The sequence below is a fragment of the Ixodes scapularis genome, unplaced genomic scaffold (genome assembly GCF_016920785.2).
Source record: "Ixodes scapularis isolate PalLabHiFi unplaced genomic scaffold, ASM1692078v2 PGA_scaffold6__148_contigs__length_123643588, whole genome shotgun sequence".
In the NCBI taxonomy this organism is placed as follows: Eukaryota; Metazoa; Arthropoda; class Arachnida; order Ixodida; family Ixodidae; genus Ixodes; species Ixodes scapularis.
In genome coordinates this window covers 56428882-56449980 of record NW_024609881.1, presented here as the reverse complement: position 1 = coordinate 56449980, position 21099 = coordinate 56428882, and the positions used below count along the sequence as shown (strand labels likewise).

General features: G+C 45.3%; 2 protein-coding genes across 2 annotated transcripts; one reads left to right on the top strand and one right to left on the bottom strand.

The window, feature by feature from the left end:
- Positions 1–1597: 1597 nt before the first annotated feature.
- On the bottom strand, positions 1598–11843 carry LOC115331992 (zinc finger protein 239). The gene is made up of 3 exons (XM_029994262.3): positions 11583–11843; positions 5902–6005; positions 1598–3681 (listed from the first exon to the last, which is right to left on the bottom strand). Exons 2-3 carry the CDS (start codon positions 5927–5929, stop codon positions 2915–2917), a joined length of 795 nt encoding a protein of 264 aa, XP_029850122.2. The 5' UTR covers positions 5930–6005; positions 11583–11843; the 3' UTR covers positions 1598–2914.
- A 230-nt stretch (positions 11844–12073) lies between these two features.
- On the top strand, positions 12074–18295 carry LOC8043268 (NADH dehydrogenase [ubiquinone] 1 beta subcomplex subunit 9). Its single transcript, XM_029994263.3, has 4 exons — positions 12074–12280; positions 12353–12495; positions 17564–17619; positions 18097–18295. The coding sequence occupies exons 1-4, from the start codon at positions 12183–12185 to the stop codon at positions 18232–18234; spliced, it is 435 nt and encodes a 144-aa protein (XP_029850123.1). The 5' UTR covers positions 12074–12182; the 3' UTR covers positions 18235–18295.
- Positions 18296–21099: the final 2804 nt, after the last annotated feature.

The following is a 21099-nucleotide window of genomic DNA, read 5'->3' as shown; positions in this document are numbered from 1 at the left end:
AAACTATGCTTAAGGGTGAAGGAAGGAAGGAAAAGGGAAAGTAGCTGTTTGCAACGTGAACTGCAGCGTCGTAAGCGTATGCCGCAAACGGGAGTATTACTTCCGAGTTACATTGAGCTGTCTGTATGTGTAAAAGGACACCATATCTGCAAGGATGAAATTGAATTTTATCGGTAGTATGATGTCATAGGTGTGTATACAGTGCTTCATTATTGTAGCAATATCAAAGAAACAAACCAGTGAAGGTGGGTTTATGAATGCTTTACATAGTGCAGAACAACACGAGCAACATCGGAAAGGACCCCATAACTCCGGCAAGAGCATTACTGAGTTCATTCTCCTTTAGACTTTGTTGCTGTGACTCATCTCAATCTCTTAAAAAGCTCAAAAGAGTGTTTCCCCTTAAGGGGGGACATGGGTCCTTGGAGCCAAAAACGTCCTAAAACCGTATTCTTTTGAAAATGGCGATGGCTGTTGTTCTTCTGAATTTACCAGGCTTCTAATTTTGTGGGTGAATATTTGGGCTATAAATCAACTAATAATGCCTATGCGGGCTGAATGTGAGTTGAGGTTGACTCTAAAACATTGTTTTCACAAGACACAATTTTTGGACTCGTGAAAAATTTGCAGGAGGGATATCTCAGCATCCAGAGCAGATAGAAATATAACCTTTCCTGAAATGTGTAGCTAAATATGTGAAGCATACAACGTTGAGAGCAGATTTTCTAATAAAACTCTAGAAATTTTTTTATTTGATCTTTTATTACTTGTTAGCCATGTATCGAGCACTGAACTTCAATGTGTGGTGAAATCACTAATAGTGGGTTTATCTTAAAAGTACTTCCAACATTGTATGCTCTACACTTTCTAGTATCTAGCCATGTGTCAAAAAGGATATTTTGTTGAGCAGTTTTTTTCCTAACATTCCTCCAAACAAAGGCAGGCAAGTTTTAATTACCTTGAGGACAATTCTTCTGACTGACAAAACGACCCGATATATGAAATCAGCGCAAAAAGCTGAACAAGCTTATGCAGTTTCACTGAGTTTGGTCACAGAATAAGAAAAAAAGCTCCAAGACCAGTATTCCCCCTTAAGAGCGACCTGCTGATTGACAACTGCTGGCTTGTAATCCTCCTCCACTTCCCTACACCATGTAGAGGCAAAGAGTGGCATTCCATCAAGACTTGTGTGCTATGGCAACATTACTCACACTCTGCATGCACCACCTGCATACGGTGAATCAATCTGGAACTTGGAGTGAATGATCTGGGACATTACTGGTATATTTTGAAAGCTCCATTTCCTCCCAGTCTAGTAAAAGGCCGGGCAAGCGCCCACTCAAACTTTGGAGATAATCACAAAAAAATGGGAGATGGGCGCTTGTCTGGTCATCAATTTTACATATAAATATACGGTGCATATTTTCTCAGATCTTACAAATTTGGTAATGGGCGCCTAATGTGGAATGGGTGGATGCGCGGTATTTTACGGTATACACACACTAAAGTTGCCACTTTCCTCGAAGACAAAACTGGCCATACCGAGGGGGGCTAATTATGTGAGACTGGTTTGGTAAAGAAAAAGACAGCCACAGCCTTTGATATCAAAATTCAATTTATTCTGACACATGCTTCCCAAAGTAAAATTGCTTCTTAAAGTAAAATTAACAAGAATACATCACAGAACATGTAAGCACATGAATACACAACACTGAACTCAGTATTATACATAGATTCATACTATTTAATCAAAAATAAAGCACCAAAAACAAATCCTGCACCTCTACTTATCCTGTGCAGCTGGGATGAGTAAGCAATAAAGCACTCAGCAAGTCGTTTCTATTATGCACTGCTCCTGTTACTTTGGGAAACAGACAATTTCGTTACAGATGTTAGCCTAACAAAGGTTGAAAGCAAATGCATTTTTTAACATCATGTGAACTCATGTGAATGAAAAACTAAAAAGCAAAAAAGTGGGGAAGAAAGTGGAAAGGCTATGGCCTCCCGCCTTGGTAGACGGGCGATACCACCACGCGATTCTATCAGGATATCCTAAGTCGCCAATGCGGCAGTGAGAAGAACCTGAACAGCAATGGTGAGTGCAGTCAAAATGCTTGAAAGGTGCCAGCGTATTAATCCAAACACCCTAGGTACATCACTCCATGTGTTAGCACTTGCTTGTTGAGGCAAGACCAGTTCGAAAATTTCCTGGGACACTGCTGGCATTTGTAAGCTTTATCACGCATATACATGCGAGTGTAACGAGCTAGACCATTACTCCGAGCAAAGGTTATAGCATTCATAGCCATTGCTTAGAATATTTATATATGTGAAATTGATAAACGCTTACATATTTCAACCGAAATAGCGAGCAATTCTGTGAAAACTAAATGACTACACTCGTTATAAAACACTGCTGGCTAAACTTTTGGGTGACCCAAAAAAGCTTTCCGCATGTGCACATCTGATTCTGGAAGGTTAGATTGAATGCTCTTCCAAGCAAAACTTCCAGACCATTTTTTGCTCTAATAACTATTTCCAACTGTTCATCTAAATATGGTTGGTCAGGCTCGCCAACAGAGTGAAGACTTCGGTATATGGCTTGCACCTGTAAAGCTTTTTTCCCATCTGTGTTCAAATGTGATGGTGGTCAGCAGTGCAAGCTGAGTTAAGGTTTAGGGGCACAGCTCAGACTTACAAAGTTTTTAGCTTGTGTGGACGTGATTAGAGTGGACCAAACTGTCCTTCTGAGCAAAGGCTTGGGAACACAGCTTGCACTGGAAAAATTTGTTTTTAACCTGTGTGCATCTGAATAGAGTGGATCAGACTGTCCTTCTGAGCAAAGGCTTGGGAACGCAGCTTGCACTGGAAAAGTTTTATAGTAGTGTGCATTCAACTGTGGACGATCTGAGTGCTATTCCAAGCAAAGGCCTGAAGGCAAGCTAAACCTTATCAGGTTTGTTACTAGTGTGTTTGATTCTGGCAGGTCAGATGGGAATTCTGAGCAAAGGCTTTGGTGTATTGCTCGTGCTTGCGTGGCTTTTCGCCTGTGTGTTTTATAATGATGGATCAGATTCCCATTCTGAACAAATACTCGAGGGCATAGATGGCACCTGAAAGGAAAATCCCCCGTGTGCCATCGATTGTGAATGACCAGAGCGCTATTCGTAGTAAAAGCTCGGGGGCACAACTTGCATTTATAAGGTTTTTCGCCACTGTGAATTCGGTTATGGACAGTCAGATGGGAATTCTGATTGAAGGCTTGAGGGCAATGCTTGCATCTATATGGTTTTTCACCAGTGTGTGTTCGATTATGGCGGGTCAAGTCAATATTTTGAGCAAAAGCTTGCGGGCACAGCTTGCAACTGAATCGCTTTTCGCGTGTGTGTGTTTGACGGTGGAGAATTAGATCCCTATTCTGAGCAAAGACTTTAGGACATTGCTTGCACCTAAACAACTTGTTACCTGTATGCTTCCGACTATGGCTGCACAATCTGAACCTAGAGCCAGATGATATGGGAAGACGCTGGAACTTGAACTGTTCATCACCGTGGCCAACCAAGTGGCCTACTATTCCACGCTGATCTGTGGTGACATGGGTGCAGAAACAGCACCTGAACATGATGTCCTCGGAGGCTTTCAGTGGGCAGCTGGTCTTCCCAAACACTGTGGCTCCATCATCTAAAAGAAAAGACTTGCGTGTTTTAGGACAAATAAAAGAAGCCCAACCAAGATAGCCACTATGTTGCAGCTGATTGGTTTAATATTTTGTAGCCTTTTTATATCAGTTCAGGGAAGCACTGAAAAAGAATTGATTCCATTAACTTTTGTTAGCATGAACCAGCCTTTTTAAGCACTTATTTTATCCCATAAATGCTATACACTTGTGTTGGTAGCACATTTCAAATTAATAATGTACCACCTTGTGTGCTTTTGACTTTGTGACCATGCAGACCAGCCCTTGTCTGTAATTATTCATGCCTAATGGTCTTGACCACTGTAGTTTTGATCTACCAATACCATAGTTCCCCCATAAGTAACTGAAGGAAATGAAATGAGTAGAGTTCATCAATATTGGCAGATATTTGTGAATTCCAGATTACCCAAAGAAAACTGGTTTTAAGTGTGTCAACGATCTCTGCCGGCAATGTGCATGCTGTCATGCTCAAGTGCATGCTGTCATTCTTAGGAGCATGCTGAGCATGCTTGTTAGACAACTACTAGCTTTACAGTCCTGATGAATATATTTTCTTCATGACAATAGCAAACGATTTTCAGGTAACTTTAGAAATGATAGGGTTCCCTATAACAATAATGAGTACTCTGGGATGGAGCAATATGTGTGTTCCCTTGCTTCCCAATGCACAACACCAATGCACTCTGAATGGTTAATGTACCAATCTACAGAAGCTGTAAGGTGGGGCAGGTTTATGAAATGCAGATGCAGTATTGCGCCCTAATACTCAGAAGTCACCGTCCTTGTGATTTATAGAGTGTAAAAAAATATTAAAATCTGGCAGATATATTTTATGATCCCTTTAATAGGACAGATTTGAATTAGACAGCACAACTCCAGTTAATGAAAGTCGGTCTCAGTAAAAGCTATTTGCAAAGCCTATAGGTGGCGCCACTTGTTTTCAAAAATGGCGGTTATAGTGAGGGTCGGAGATGCGTGCTCGTATACCAGTTGCTGAGCCCTTTCTAGTGTGCTGGCTTCACTGAGCGACGCAAATTATTTACCCTTTTACGAGGAAGCTAGAGTGTGCACGTAGGTTACCTCTTTATACTGAAAACAAAAATGGTGTTTAGCATAATATTTACACTGAGAGGCACGTTTTAATTCAGGAACGAAACCGAAACTAACTTCTACTTTGGATAAAATTTATCTATACAGGTGTTCATTTCGGTTTCTCTCCCATCTCAAGATGTGCCTCACAGCCTAATTATTATGCTAAAAAAATTGATTGCAGACTCTTTATTTTGTGACATGCATGCCCAATCCAGGAACTTAAAAATATTTTGGAGAGTTCAGTGTCCCTTTGAAGACAGGTTCTTCAAAATATTGTATTCGTTCAAAAAATCAGTGCTGGTATTTGTGTGTTCTTGGAGCTTTTTCTTTTGCTCGGATAAAGGTCATGTGAAATACTGACCTGCGACCCCTTTTATGGTTTTATACCTTTTACCTTTTACTCACAGCACAAGAATAATATAATCAATCCAAATTTTACAAAATATTGCAACTGGTGATTAGTTTAGAATATGTTCACAAAACATATAAATTAAGAAACACTGTTCTTGCTACAAAAACCCTAAAACAAAATCTCAGTCAGACTAAACTCGTCAAACACAAAGTTGGAGCCGAAAGTTCGAGGAGCGCGCCGATTGGATGTCGGCAAAAAAGGTGTGAAGTCACCGTTGTGACAGGCCAATCGGTGCGCTCCGTCAACTTCAGTCCCAACTTTGTGTTTGACGAGTTTAAAGGCCCAGAAGTGTGTGCTTTCTTAAGGCAACGCGTGACGCATAGGACTTTCTATTACATATCGGCTTTCTGACGTGTTCACTTGGTGTTCTTTGTGTTCTGAACTCGCAGTGGCAAAAAAAACACATTGAACCGCTTCTAGGATTCACGAAGCGGCCCGAGCGCACATCGTAAAAGTTCCACAATTTCCCGTGCCGCGCGATGCATTTTTGGATTAACAAGAGGCCTTGTGGGATTTTCCGAAAAGGTCTACTGCGCTCTGGGCACCAAGGACGCATCCCTGGTGGAGGACCCCTGAACCAGCGCAGACCCCAAGAGGCTGAGAACAGCCGCACGAGAAGCGCCGCTCACGACTGTGACCAACCGCCGTGGACACCGCCACTGCCCTCTGTCTATGAAAAAGGTTGAAAGAAAGAACTTACCCAAACTTGAGGACTGAATCGGTTCCATATGAAGTGCCGTCTGTGGCCAGGTTTGTAAGACAGATCACCAGATCATGAAAGAGGCAGAGGACCCCTTGAGATGCCTAGGACCAAATGCAAAGACCAATTACAGACATTAAGAACAAAGCGAGCACAGCCACCAAGCACATCAGGCTAACCAGGCACTATACACTCCGTGCGACGCGACTGGCGCGCCGCCGCGCGGCAGGTACCGAAGGTAGGCAGTGAGAACCCCAGAGAAAACGAAACCGAAACCACGCTGCGTACGTTGGTCCGCATTGAAGTCGGAGCTGTGCAGTTGCGCTGGGTTCACAGCATGAAGTGCTTCAATAGTTATGCGTCGTATCTCGTGGGAACAAAGTTTCACAGTTTTTCACCTCGCCGATGTTTGGCGGGACAGCGGCAATGATGGACCCGTGCCGTACGACGCGAAACATTTGGTCTCCCGAATATGTCTGCTACTCTGTCGGCACGACTGACATATTCTACACTGCCGCTTTGCGCTCTGCGTTTGTTTTCGTATCAGTAACGCCTACATGTGTTAGCGCCGATGGGACGATCTGAAATGCCATCCCACACACGCGGGTATGGAGTGTCAATTTCGTTGGACGAATGCCCTCCAAAGAAGTTTCGTCCCCATCGTACGTGTCGATGATATTTCCGGACAAGTATGGCACGCAATCTGTACTTCATGAAGAAAGATTCGAACGGTAAAAACAAAAGTGACAAATATGAATCTAAAGAAAACAACAATGAAACTCGGAATCACTGGAGAATCGACGATTGAGTATGGAAGTTTATGTGGTGTGCTTTCTTTTTTCATCAGGCTCCATTTAGATGTGGAAACGCTGACACCCCGAGTTCTGTAGACAATTTTTTTTTTCTCGGCTTTAGAGCCACCTATCACAAAGTTGTTCGAACTGTATACCGTCCACTGGTCCCTTCCTACCTGTAAAGTGTGCACCTCCCACGATGAGTGGTATTATCTTAACAGCCTTTGACGGGCAAAACTGGTTCCCATTTAGTTACGCGCCGCCCAAACTAAATTTCCACTTGGTTTCGCTATGCTACCTTTTTGTGGTATAATAAGTGTTGTGTCAAGTTACGGTCATGTCAAAGTACCTGTGCGCCGAAAATCAGCACCTCGAACAACAGGTTATTACAGAACAGCCGACCACAAAGGCCCTTGATGGCCAAACCGTGTATTGGCCAACAACTTTGTTTTCTCGGCTTTGGAACCACTTTTCGTAAAGTTGTTTCAATTGCAAGTACAGTCCACTAGTTCCTTCCGACCTGTAAAATCTCCACCTCCCACGCCCAGTAGTATTCTCTTGACAGCCCTTTCACGGTCAAAACCGGTTCCCATTGAGTTATCCCGCCCAAATCAAATTTCCACCTGGTTTCCCTATGCCACCTCTTTTTGGTATAAAAGTGCTGTGTCACGTTCCTGTCAGGTCCAAGCACCTGTGTGCCCAAATCTCCGCTTTGCACAGCCAGCTATAACAGAACATTTTGGGTCCAATATTGGATATCCCCTACTGCTTTATTTCTTTACTCGTTAGAAACATAACTTTCACACCTGCTGTCTTAATGAAACTTGGCACACTTCGTGCACAAACTTAGTGAACATCTCACTCGCCTCAAAATATCATTGTTCCAGCAGTCCTACGTTTACAGCGACGAGCGAAATAAATTTCCCACTCAGAGCAATTTATGGTAGCGGCCGTCTTGCTTTTCAGAAAATTTCTCCAACTCCTTTTTCGGCCGCAACTAGAGAAATTACCCCTAGTAACAACTCAAACTCAATATATAAGAAGTGGAGAACAGCTAAATGCCCTACTGCCCCAGCACTCGTGCAATGTCACCCTCAGCGTATCGGCTCAAAAAGCAAAAGTTTCGTCCGTGCGCGCTTACGCCGCCACAGCTTGGCATGCGAAAAGGCGCCGCAGGCTGCTGAACGCGCCTCACTGTCGAACGCCAGCTCCTCCGCTAGCGGCGCCGCGCGCGTTTTTCAAAGCGCCCCCTATAGTTCCCGCACGGAGCGTATAAGGAAGGCACATATTGGACACATCCAGATGTTTTGCCAATGGGGGATTACAATGATGAATGGGTGAGAAAACACAATGCCTGTGTCTCTATTAATGGGTACTAGCTGGAGCCACCTGACATCAACAGTTCAAAAGAATACCTTACGTTTCATGACAACATGCTTTTTTTTTTTTGTCACATTGCTAGCATGGTAGAGATGTGATCAGTTCCAAGAAAATTAGAGTAAATACAAATCGCTCCAAGATTTAAGAGCACCGTCCTAAAACAAGTCGCACATGAGAAAGTGACGAAGAATGTTTTCTACATTCTCAGTTCCTCCCTTCATGTGGTGAAATGACTACTAACTTTCCTCCTCACACCCCTTTCTTTTCACACCCAATCTCATGCATTCAGTTGAAGGGATGGCTTTCCCCCAAACCATGTGCCACGTGGCTGAGCTCAATTCTGAATGTAATGCGAGGTCTGTTTTAAGGCCCAATATTATGAAGAAATAAAAGCAAATACAATAATAAACAAACATGCGTGGTAGTGTGCACGCTTCTAGTATTTTGTTTACATGCTGTCACTGCTTGCTTACAGAAAGGTGTCAGCTAGGCCAAGGGAAACAACCATCCATTCCAAACAACCGAAGCAAAATCTGCAGTCTTTAGTTCAAGCGAGTAGACTGCAAGAAAAGCATCAAGTTGCGGAGGTTGAATCCCGGTGTCTTGCCACCCCACCCCGTCCAACACCAATCCTAAGTCGCAGAAGATGCGGGAAGCCAATGGCAAATGCTACAAGCACTTTGATTGTAGGGCTGCATTTGATGTTATTAACAAATGTTTGGAGCAAGCATCTTAGTGTTGCTGCGAGACTATAAAAAGCAAATTAATGGAACAGGCAGGCTCACTTAAACCACAGGATTCACATGGTGCGATTTTACTTGCGATTTCACAGTTGCGACAACACTCATGAGGCCAAAGAAGCGCGGTGGAAGCCGACGTGCTCAATATTGCAGCTGCAAAGTCGCAAGCAAAATCGCGCCATGTGAATGAGCCACATTCGTGCCTCCAGGTTTGTCGAGGGGGCTGAGACGTGTTCCTCGCATATGGAGGCTGCTGAAGCCGGGAGGACTCGGTGCCCGTCGCATACATATCTTTCTTTCTTTTATGATTTTTACTTTTGAGACAATTTATTGCGATTTCTTTTTCCGATCTAAAAACACTTCTCGCTGTTTGCAGCACTGAAAGGAAACGTGACGTAACATTAACCAAATGGAAACCAAACCACCGAATCTCCCCTCCCCCTTTTTTGCTGCATTTGTTACGCCAGCTTGCAGCCCTTGCTGGCTCGTGCTGAGAGCAAAGTTGATATGGCTAAGGGCAGAGGGTCTACTGTCATTGTCACACCCCGGGCAGCTCTCTCAAACAGTTCTTTATTTCAGACAATCTGAAACAAAACACTGTCAAAGCTAGCACGCGTAGCAACCCGAGTGGTACGTGGAGATTGCGCCAGTTTTCGACAAGTCTGCTGAAAGCCTTGCTGCTCTAAACAGCACACATCATATTACATTACCCTTCTATTTCTCTTAATACTTGGGTTGAACGTCCGCGAGTGTTCAGAAAGCATTCCCGGCAAAGACATCAAGCTCAGCATTCTTTTTTTTTTTTTTAATTTCCTGTTTTGTCATTTCATTTTTATTTCAGGTTCCGTTTGACGTAACGCTAGACACTTTTTTTATTTTTTTTTTATTGTTTCACTTAAATAAAGACATTATTCATCCGTTTTTTTTTTTTTTTTTTTTTTTATTTTCACGTCTTGAAAATAGTGTTTACTTAAAACAGACGTAATAAAGGAAAAAAAAAAGCTTTCTTTTTGCTTATTTTTTGGGTTGTATCCCGCTCTTGACCAGGGTGGCCAGCAGTCTTCATTGCCACGCGCGAATCCAAGCTGCCACACCAGGCGGCTCACCAATCCTATCCAAATGGTCCTTAAAATGGCGCCAAAGCACCGGGCAGGGCTAAGCGCTCGCTCCGAATGAGATCGAAGCGCGTGCATTCTGGGCATAAAAATGGCCGAGATGCCGCCACCCTAAGACAGACGTGGCGAAAGTGTATGAAGGCACCCTGATCCCCAGCGAGCCTTTCGCGCGGCCAGAGCCTCGTGTACACGAATAAAACATCAGATGTAAGTAACTTAAGGTGCAAATCGCGATTAAAAGTAACACTGTACGTGAGGCAACTGAATATGGTAAGTTGGGAAGTGAATTAAAAAAGCTCTGATCGAAAATTTTTTGGCGATGCCGTTTAAGCTGCACTTAATAACAGCATTTTGAAATGAACCGCCCTAACGCGGTGGCTGAATTTCAATCACAGTTGCCTAAATAAAAAACAGCGTATTAGTGCAAACGAAATTTTGAGAAGTGATTATTGACCACAAATTAGGTAAGTTCCACGAACTTCCTTGACAAGAGCTTCGCGCCGTATAGTTTTGCGACAGTTCTTGTGCGTCATGTCAGCTGCATAGTTTGTGAGAAGGGGCTTCACAAACTTCATGCAGAACAGTTCCAAGAAGAGCTGCTGGTGTTGTCTGTTGCCACTTCTGCACGTCAAAATGGGCAGGTCCATCCTGACTTGTAGAGCACATTCCACACTTGTCTGCAGATGCTTCACAATGTTCTTTCTGAGCTGCAGTGCTGTCAGGGCAGTGATGAGCTCAGATGTGGTGTAGCACAGTCCTCCTCTATCTCGATAGGCGATTAAACCATCTACAGGTGCACTGGACTTTGGCTTTAGGACAAGAGCAATGCAGCTGTCACAGTTGATCTTTTACGAAATAGCTCTTGCTATAAAGCCTCCCACCATGCCAATGTTTGCAGCTCCAGGGCCTGGCTGCTGGGGCCTTGGGGACAGGCAGAGTTCCCGAAGTTTCTCTTCAGCTATCAGTGGGAAGCTGGTGGTTGCCTTCGCTGAATTGCTGCCGACCAGAGTGCCGGTCTGGTATGAGCTCGAGCTGGCCACGTTGCTCTGGTTGGACGATGCAATGAGGCCAGTTTTCAGCATCTTCTCAAGGCCATTCAGTGTAGCCCTCATGTCAAGGGCATCATTGCATCCTGCTGTACACCTCAGAAATCCGAACAATGCTTATGTGGATCGCTTGAAGTGTGTCTGGAAGGGTGGTCGCTTATAATACGAAATACGATCAAACAGGTCACTATGGGGGGTCCATATCTGAGCGAATCGACGTTTTAGCGAAAAACGGAAGGGGGGGGGGGGGGGGGGGGGGGACGCGTTAACCCATCCGCCGCATCCAGAGGCTTTTCGCTTCATTAATTTTGCGGATGCGGTTCGGATGCGGACACAAAGGATGCGGATCGGCCGATCGAACTTTTATCCGCGCAGAGATTTAGAAGCGACCATTTACTCAATACGAAATGCGAAAGGACCGCGTGCCAAAATGACCTCGCGCTGACAAGTCCGATCCGAAACGTCCCGAGCCGAAATGTGATCCTCTGATCGTCGCGGAAACCGCCGACTGAGCTTCGTAAGTTCAGGCAGTTCGGTGGCGGTCGCTATCGCCTCAACGAGTCAATACTTTTATAATCTCACCTACAAGGTATATTAGAACAGTACCTGTCTGTTGAAAAAGGAGAGGTCGAGAAGACTCAACCAACGCTGAGAAGACTCCACATGAGAAGAGATGGCTGCTGTTTTCCTGTTCTTTCTGCGAAGATCGGCCTAGCCTCGGGTAATTCATCAAGATGGTAATTGTAAGTTCACCAGCTTGGCTGCCCTCTCACTCAAATTTTGCTGGTTGATTTGGAAAACTGTGTTATGTCGCGATTTCGGATTTGCACATATGATTTGCATCAAGGTGATTTGCATGCATTCGTAAATGGGTATAAATGGGCTTAATAGCTTGCGCCACCTGGGGTGTCTTATACCACCACACCAACCACACGGCTCTGCGCTCTGCTACCACCCAGAAACGGCTACACATAACTGAAAATACAAATTTATATTTGGCTTAATTCATGCCACCAATACCACCAGTATCGGTGGCGAGAATTAAATCTTTTAAAAAGCAGCCGTACGAAAGCGCCACGACGTAACCACGATTTGAAGCTGATTCTAAGAGGAATCGTGCAAGCCTAGCCAGCACCTCTAGTACCGCGATTTCAGACGGTCTTTTGGCCGGTTTTGGGGGAATTTTAGGGCGGTAAGGGTATTCGCATGGCTCATTTGGTCACTCGAGTCGTTTCGCACAAATTCCAGGTGTGCAGCCTGTACAAAAGGGCCCTAAGAAACCTGGAAGCATGGTGTGTCGAAAGGTACAGCATCCTCCGTGAAGGACTCTAGAGGACGCGACAGGGGTACTGAGGCGGATGGCCTCTTGCTTGCAGAGACGACTACAGGATCCAGGCGGTCGAGCTACGGGAGAGGTTCGAGAACTACCGCCACATCAAGGATATGCGGATCGCCAAGGAGCTGCTGGACCAAGGCGAAGAGGAGCTGTTCGAGAAAGCGCACCCTCAACTCTATCACCGTGAGCCCTTGCTGCTGCTTGGCCCGGTGTAGTCACCTGCTGCCTGCGTTGCATTCTGGTTTACCCTGTCCGCGAGTGGCCAAACGCAGACTACCGAGTGAATCACTCGATGATATCGGACTCAGAAACGGCTTTACCTTGGCATACTCCTCTACAGACCATTCCATTAAGCACTCTCAGGGCGGCGCCATTTTGTTAGACCGCAGCGCCCTCTCCATACATCCGGGAAGTTCGGCGGGTAAGAAAAGAGAGAGAGGGCAGGCGCCCGACTATGCTAGCAGACGACAAACCAGGAGGTTGCTGTTCTCCATCTTTGGCTGTACTATGGTGCCTGGAACGCGTCTCCGACTGGTGTGTTTACCGGGTTCAAAAAAGTGGTCCCTCGATTTCCGCCTGATGACGTCATAGAAGTGTCATGCTGTCGCCTGTTGCGACCCTGGCGGCGCCCCAATAGTTGTGGTAAAAGTGGCAGACGCCTGTTCTGCTGCAGGTCGCTTTCCACTGTGACAGTTCACGGAAGCTGGAGCATCCGGAAGTTGGGACGCCTAAAGGGACGCCGTGACGAAAGCGACACTCGCGTTCGCTCGTGCTTTTCGCCAGCATTTCTACGGCCAACCGCCAGGATCGCGACAGGCAACAGCATGACACTCGCGTCATTTGTTGCCACATTGGGACCACTTTTGATGTATGGGCGGGATAGAACGCTAAACACACCAGTCGAAGACGCGATCCAGGCACCATAGCTGTACCGGCGGGCTGTACCGGTCATCAAACTCTCGCTCGTGGCTGGCGTTATGGAGTGGTTCACATTGTTAGAATATTTATGGCTACTCCAAAATCAGCCTTTAGCGCTTTGCTGTTTTATTTCAGTATCTTTGTTCCGTTGCTTCAATAGCAGTGGAGTCAGCCGGCACCTCAACCACTGCATCTATTGCGCCAGGAGAGCACGTTATTACTTATTATTCCAGACTTCCACTTATTGTCGCTAAAGACCTACAGCAGTACAAACTTCGTATAGTAAAATAGCTACAGCAACCGGATTTACTTTTCGCCGGAGCGACTGGCCACTCTGACACAGTTTTTCCCTTTATTTTATTCGCACGCAGGAAACGTTGCAATTAGACTCGGTTAGTCTTTTTATCGAGCATAGCTTTACACAATAACTTGCATATCAAAATCCGTGCATCTGCGCTTTAAATTTCCAAAATGACACAATTTTAAACAGAGTTTGAACACCAGCAGGATGTTAGGCACAGCCCACTCAGCGGAGCAAACGACGCGCGCGGTGAGAGGGAGAGGGCATTTTTTCTCTTTCCGCTCTTAGTGGAACGGTCTATACTCTGTGCCTGGCAGAATGCGCCGAATACAATGGGGGCTGACCGTCAAAGCAGTTGCACTCCGTCGCCGCAACGCCAGAGCCGTATATTGGGAGAGTTTGGCCAATGGGTGTGGCGACGAAGGCGCCGGAGAGGAGAAAAGTAAATGAAAGAGAGGAGAGCGCCGAAGGAGCGAGAGAGAAAGAAGGGAGCAGAGAGGAGACGACCGCCATTTTTTAGCAACGCTGTCGGAGAAGAGCACTGCTGAGGCTACGCGTCGTCTGCTACGGGCCGACTTCTTTTTCGCCTGAATAAAAGTTTGTGCCCATACGGCGAAAAATCTTCATTTATTAGCTTTTTAACCCACCGAGAAATAACAGAATGTCATTTTCTTGCCAGAGCCAGCGATATAAAAGGCAATAATCGAGATCTAGATGCCGATCCCACGCATTCCGCCAGGAGAATGATAGAAGATGGCGGCCCTCCCCACTCAGGTGGGAGCAGCCGGGAGATCACACTCATGCCTCTCGCTCTACACCGCGTGCTGATTGGCTCACTTGGGAGGAGAGCGTTACGGCGGCGAGATCATAGACTGATTAAACTCTCCCCATATACGGCTCTGCGTAACGCCATTTGGGGGCGCCACCATGTGAGGATTCGTAGCAGCCGACACGATAGGTCCAGAGGCGTTTGAAAGGTGCGACTGAATGATCTAACCTCTTGCCGGGTATATTTTGTGTTTTTAGAGCGCAGCTCTTAGGCGCCCATTTCCGGCTTAAGCGGCTTCGCCGTCGGCGTAATTGCGCGACGACGATGACGTTATAGTCACTGATGATGTCATTGATGACGATGACGCTAAAACCCCCGCTAGCGGAAAAAATTTCCCCGCTAGCGGAAAAATTTTTCCGTAAATTTAGCGGAAAACATTTCCCAGCTAAATTTACCGAAAAAACTTTCCCCGCTCAATCTAGTGGAAAAAATTCCCTGCTAAAGTTAGGGGAAAAAATTGTCCCGCTAAATTCCTGCCAAATTTACACGCAACGCTCTCACCAAAGATGTGCACTTTCTGCGACTTGCGTTAAGCACACGTCGATCCACATCCATGTTAGTAGTGAGGGACTTTCCACCTTCTCCCCTCAGTACCCTTCCCTCCTCCTCCTCAAGAGCTGCACTCTAATTCGGCGTTACAGGGGATTGTAAACGTCTTTCATTTTTGTTTTTGAGTTTTACCTACGCTAGTAACTTTACAGCATCGTTGGCTGAAAGCGTTTTAAGAAGCGAACCCTATAATGTACAATTGCACTTTTCGTCGTTTCACTTCCTCTTGCTGGCATTGCTGCGAGCGACGCCGCAAAGGCAAGCGGAACCGGAATAGCTTTGATTTGGACAGCCTGGACAGTTTTCACACCACCTAACATCACAATGTCATTACAGATACCACATTTGGAAAATACTGAAGGGTGCCACGTGAAATATAGTATTAAATGACAAAGCACAGTATTTCCGTGAGCAGTGTGGCAGTATATAATAGATAAAAAAATCAACAGCTGAGCATAAGGCCCGCTTCAGACGGGGCAACTTTTCCCGCAATTTTGAGGTTGCTGGCGGGTTGTTCCCTAGCTTTCCCTAGATCGACACGAATTGTTGAGATCGGGTCCGGCTCGAAATGGACGAGCAACTTGAACAACTCGGAGACATTTGAAGCGGCAGCAGCCAATCAGGGACGCAATATTTTCACGTGACACCCCTGTGGTGGTGATGATGACAGCTATAGACTTAGTTCTGGTTTGAAATGGATCGTTTTTTGAAATAAACCTTTTAAGAAAGATGAGTTAGTATTCTCAACACCATTTAAAGATGTAAAAACATGTTTTAGTGCATAGCTGTGCGTCTAAATAGTGCACGAAAAATCAAATTGAATGATGATGATGACTAGTCGTAGCAATTCGGTTGCTGCGTGTGAATGCGGGCGGCCCATGTTGCTGGTGTTGCGACGTCAAGTTGCTCCGTCTGAAGTGGGCCCAAAAGATTTTTTTTTTATTTGTGTATTTGATTGTTTTAGCTGCAATATTGAAATTATCAAATAACACAACCTCGTTAGAGGTTTAAAATATTTGTTTCATCCAGCCAGATGACAGCTTATAGGGAGCAAGTTTTTTTTATTGCCACTCTTTATGTCCTCAAATGACGAGGCTTATCAAGTTCCAACGTATTTGAAGGCTTTTTGCAAATGGGAAGGCAAGAGGTAATAGATTACATTTCAGAGTATATTCTATACACAAGTGTAGGAAACATCTTGGGGATCAATACGATTTGAGGAGAAAATGGATGGTAAAGGTATACAATACAGGGTTTATTTTACATGCCAGTTGCATGGGTAAGGATGTATTCAGTTCACGTTTTTTCCTACAGTTTTCCATATTTGCGAGACAGTGGCTTCTTGGCAAATGCCTTGTACACATCGTTTTTGTCAGTCTTCATTCAGGAAGGCAAAATTTACTTGATTAGCCTCTGTGCTGCTTTCGCTTATGAATGCCTGAATCTTGCGAGGTGCTGAGAAGTCTAGCAAGCTTCTAGCACCCTTTTTTTACTATCAACAAAAAATCTAGAAATAAGAGAGCACTGGAACTTCCGTAATAGCGCATCAGGGTTAAATGCGTCATCACAATGCGATTCTCACGTGGGCGCTGCTGCTGAAATTGCAAATATTTTGAAGGTGTTGCATAAGCTTACCTTACAAGAAGCGGTGAACGAGCATTAAGGGCTCGTGAACGTAAGCCCAACTAGGAAACGACTCAACTGCACAAGTAAAGTGTTGTAAGAACAAGAGAAACGTTGCGAAAGTTCCTCTGCAGCTTTGAATTCATAGCGCCGAAAGGTGTGTTGCTTCGGCGGCTGGGTCCTCACTTGGCAGCGCCCTCTTGTGTTGGGCAAAGCAAAGAGAGAGAGGAGGAACATACAAGAGAGTAGGAAAGACGACGTCCCTCCGGGAGAGATTTGACAGGCACAGAGTATACAGGAGGCTATGACCCAGGGTGCCAGGCTGCATGCAATGTTGGGCATTGCAGTGGCTGAAAATGCTCACGGATGACGCATGTGAAATGAAACCTGTGCATGGACAATCAAAATAAACTGAAGGCCACGTAATGTTGTCAGATTTTCAATAAGTACTGCTTTATCCTTTCTGGTCTGTGCAAATATGCTTGTTCTCTTGCAATTTGTGCCGCAGCGCTGCTAGCGGTAGTGATTTTGGCTGCAGAACCGCTGAATGTAAAACGCGCGTCAGAGTTGAAAATGGGGCATCAAGGGTAAGGGGGAGGGACTCTACTACTCAACGAAAAGTTTTTTCTGTCTCGCTTTGCACCCCCGCAAGGCGAGACAGAAAGCTTTTCATTGAGTAGTCGAGTACACAAAAACCTTTCCCTAGCAGCACAAATTTTGGTCGAGCATTTGCCAATGGCTCACGATTGTCTTTTGGCCAATGGCCAAAGAGTGGCCTTTCATCAACGAATGTTCGGCTGATGGCCAATGGCAGGCCACTTATCGGCCAATAGCTGGCCACTGTCTGGCTACTGGCCAAAAGATTATTGCCAGCCATTGCGTTGCCATACTGGCAGTTCGATGTAGGCCACACGTCGTGGAAGCTCAGGAGGATTGATCACCTAATACTGCATGGTTGTCAGTTTTCCCATACACACTTTAGTAATTGTTTGTGCAGCAATGTATGCATCACGATTAATTTTTTTTTGCAGCTCCACATGGGCCGGGAGGTGTGGCTTACGGCAGAAATGTCGCGTCCCCTGACTGGGCAAGTGCCATTTAATCTAACCATCGTGCGAATGATGCAGTCTCAGAGAGTTATCATTGCCATCGTGCAGCAAACGAACATGCCAGAGGTCCTGCGGTTTTGTGTTTGGTGCTGCAACAACCGTGCTGGCCGATAGCATCCAGTTGGTCCCTCAGATGCCACCCCACCTTACAACATAGCTGGTTAATCGGGGACAATGTCCTTGACTTGGCAGTAACTGGTAGATGTGTGCGCAGGCAAAGCAAACTCCAGGCAGATGTGGCCTCCCTGGGGGCGCATTACTGGATGATTTCAAACATGTAGACAAGGAAAATCCGTTTCTAGGATTTTCCTTGTCTAGGGAATGGTCTTGTCCGTCGCTCATCCATTCCGTTTTGAGAGGGAATGGAGCCGAAGGGATCTCCCTTTGTTCCCACATGGGGTGTCGACCCCCACTGCTCCGGGCCCAGTGGCGGGAGGGACTCTTTCTCCCCGCAGGTGCTGGACTACTGGCATCCCCTGGAGAAGGCACAGTACCCCGAGTACTTTGCCCGGCGAGAGGAGCGCAAGAAGGAGTACATAGCAAACTGGGAGAAGAAATACGGGAAGCCCCAGCCCGAGCACCAGCACCACTAAAGGCATCGGGGTCCCTCTATAGTTTCCGTACGGACGTACAAATAAAGATGACTAGTTGGCATTTGCGTCCGAGCCGGTCTTTTTAATGAGCTACGACTCTTGGGCTCGGTAACACCCAGAATAAAGTTCTCGGGTAGCTGAGTGCGGTGTGCTTCTTTTAAATTAGATGGGAAAAAATTTACCGCTACGTCCAAAGAGATGCAATTAATAAGCTGCTCTTCATTATCGACAACGCGGATGTGGCACACTTTAAATGAAGCAGCGCTCAAGGTGGAGGCAAGGAATCCTTGGAGACACCGCACAGTGCCCCACAGCTCGCAGTAAACACCAAAATGCTGGCAAGGCTGTCAAATAGTCCTCGTTTTTTTTTCAAATTGTGCATTGGAAGTGGTCCTGACACGTTTCAATACACGAGTCACATTGACAGCATACCCAAATCATTTCCAAGTCCATTTGAAGAGGCTACGAAACTACTCGGCCACTTCCGCCAAGTACCCCTCAGAGTTTTAACAAGGCATCTTTTTATCCACACTGACACACAGTCTCGGAAAAGACTTTAAAAAATTGCAGGGGTTCACCCCCTTGTAGCCAGGATGCGACCACATGATGAGGCCCACATATCAGCTGCTGATGCCATACACAGGGAAGATGCTGTGCTCCATACACTGTCTGGAGTGCAGCATATGCCTAGGCTTTATACTGCCAAAACAAGAACAGATTCCGAGATACCAGCACATTAAAATCGATTCAAACTCCTAGACTCCAGTCTCCTTTCCATAGGCTTGGTCAATGAAGTATGTCTTCACATGCATTAATCCCTTAAACGGCTTGGACGAGCCGCCCCAAACCGTTCAGGACGAGCGTATAATTTCCCCAATTTACGCAGTCGGCCGTTTTGGACGAACCACGCTCACTTGTGGATTAGTTCAAGGCTCTGCCAACAAATGGCAGCACTAAGCTTTTTTTTAAATTTTGCTCTTATTTTTTTGCGGCTAGAAACTTGTAGTAAGAAATGTAATTTTGAAGACAACAATTAGGCAGTTGGTCAGAAGTTTCCCAAAACTAAAAACGGTTAAGGGGGACATAGGCTTTTGATGCCAAAATATAATGGCTGTGTTCCAAATCTCACCTAAATGGATGCGGGTTACTTCGTGTCACGGGAGCGACGCTGGAAGGTTTTCAAAAGCAACAGTACAAAACCACTAACCTGGAATAAGATCAAGTAAATTTTGGGACACGGCCAATATTATAGCCAAATATAATATCTCAGGGGGGACATGGGTCGGATGCCAAAAACATGATCAATTTTTAATATCTATGCAGGTAGAATTTGCCTTGAAGTTAATGCTATTTCTCAAAGCACAAATTTTGGGCTCCTTGCAGATTTGTGGGAGGGATATCTCAGCATCTCGGGCAAATAGAAATATAACTTTTCAAGTATGTTGCTAAATATGAGGCATAGAATGTACAGTAGATTTTGTACAAGCCTAGGAAATTTCTCAGCTGATCTATTGTTTCATTACTTAGTTGCCACAGGTTGGACAGTGACCTTCAATGTGCTTTAAAATCACTAATAATGGTTCCATCTCAAAAGCACTTCCATAATTGTATTCCTTATACTTTGTAGCATCTAGCCATGCATTAAACTAAATTTTTTGTTCAGTAAACATTTCCCTATAGTTCTTGGAAATAAAAGCAGGTGAGTTTTAATTATCTTGAGGATTGTACTACTGACCGAAAAACTGACCAGATATTTGCCATCGGCCAGAAAAACTGAACAAGGTTGTGCACTTTCACTGAGTTCCATCGAAGGACAAGGATGAAAGCTCCAAGACCATTAAGCAACAGTAGTACTAAAAACATGTCGCCTCCTACACAAACCTGCTGGAAGGAATTGGGCTATGAGGAAAAAACGGTGCTCAAAGAACAGAACGAGGTTGAGACACACACAAAACACACAACCGCTGACTCGCAACTGATATTTATGAGGAAGAAGAAAACAATTTCATAAATAAAGAATTGTAGAGCCCTCCCACTTCACTAGAGGACGACGTCTAGGACGACCTCGAGGACGACACCTAGAGGACAACGTCTAAGACGACCTCAAGGACTACATCGAGGATGACGTCTACCAGAGGACCACGTCTAGGACAACCTCTCGGACAACGCCTAGGAAGATCTCGAGGATGACTTCTAGGACGACGCCTAGAGGACAACCTCTCGGATGACTTCAATGACGACCTTGAGGAATACATCTAGGATAATTTCAAGGACGACCTTGAGGATGACTTCTAGGACAACCTCGAGGATGATGCCTAGAGATGATAACAAGGGATCGGGAGCTTACCATCTAATAATGCCAAGGAAGGCTGACTTACGCTGGTCGCCCCCTTTTTTATTTTTATTTATTTATACTTGCCACAACCAATGGGGAGTTTTCCGTTGACATGGCAGGACACATTTTTTCCCCAGACCCTGGCGTATATAACAGCTTTGCTCTAAAAAGGAAGGACGAAGCACAGTACATTCACACATGAATGTTTACAAAGATGTTTTAAGAAAATTAAAAACCTACAAGGGCACACATGCAGGAACGAGCTCAGGTTCAGGTAACACTCAGTCGTTCAAAGGACTGTCTAGAAAGAGCACTTCTCATACAGTGTTAACAATGGCTTGCTGACACAACAATGCCTCAATTTGCTATATGGTACGCTTCCAGGATTTCTCTGGTAGCCAGATGTGGAAATTTTCCTAAAATTTTCGTTTGTTCAAAGTTTGGTGTGCATCGACAGGCATGACAGTGCAGTGGAAGGTGTCCTACACTGTCTAGGAGGGAAGAGCAGTGTTCTTGGAGGCGGTCGTTGA

What these genes read in the sequence shown, in the direction of transcription:
- LOC8043268 (XM_029994263.3), top strand. Translation starts at nt 12,183, where the DNA reads ATGGCTCATTTGGTCACTCGAGTCGTTTCGCACAAATTCCAGGTGTGC. An exon ending in GCACCCTCAACTCTATCACC is followed by an intron (nt 12,496 to 17,563) that starts GTGAGCCCTTGC and finishes TTTTTTTTGCAG; the next exon opens with CTCCACATGGGCCGGGAGGT. An exon ending in ATGTCGCGTCCCCTGACTGG is followed by an intron (nt 17,620 to 18,096) that starts GCAAGTGCCATT and finishes TTCTCCCCGCAG; the next exon opens with GTGCTGGACTACTGGCATCC.
- LOC115331992 (XM_029994262.3), bottom strand. Translation starts at nt 5,929, where the DNA reads ATGGAACCGATTCAGTCCTCAAGTTTGG. An exon ending in GATTCAGTCCTCAAGTTTGG is followed by an intron (nt 3,682 to 5,901) that starts GTAAGTTCTTTC and finishes CTTTTCTTTTAG; the next exon opens with ATGATGGAGCCACAGTGTTT.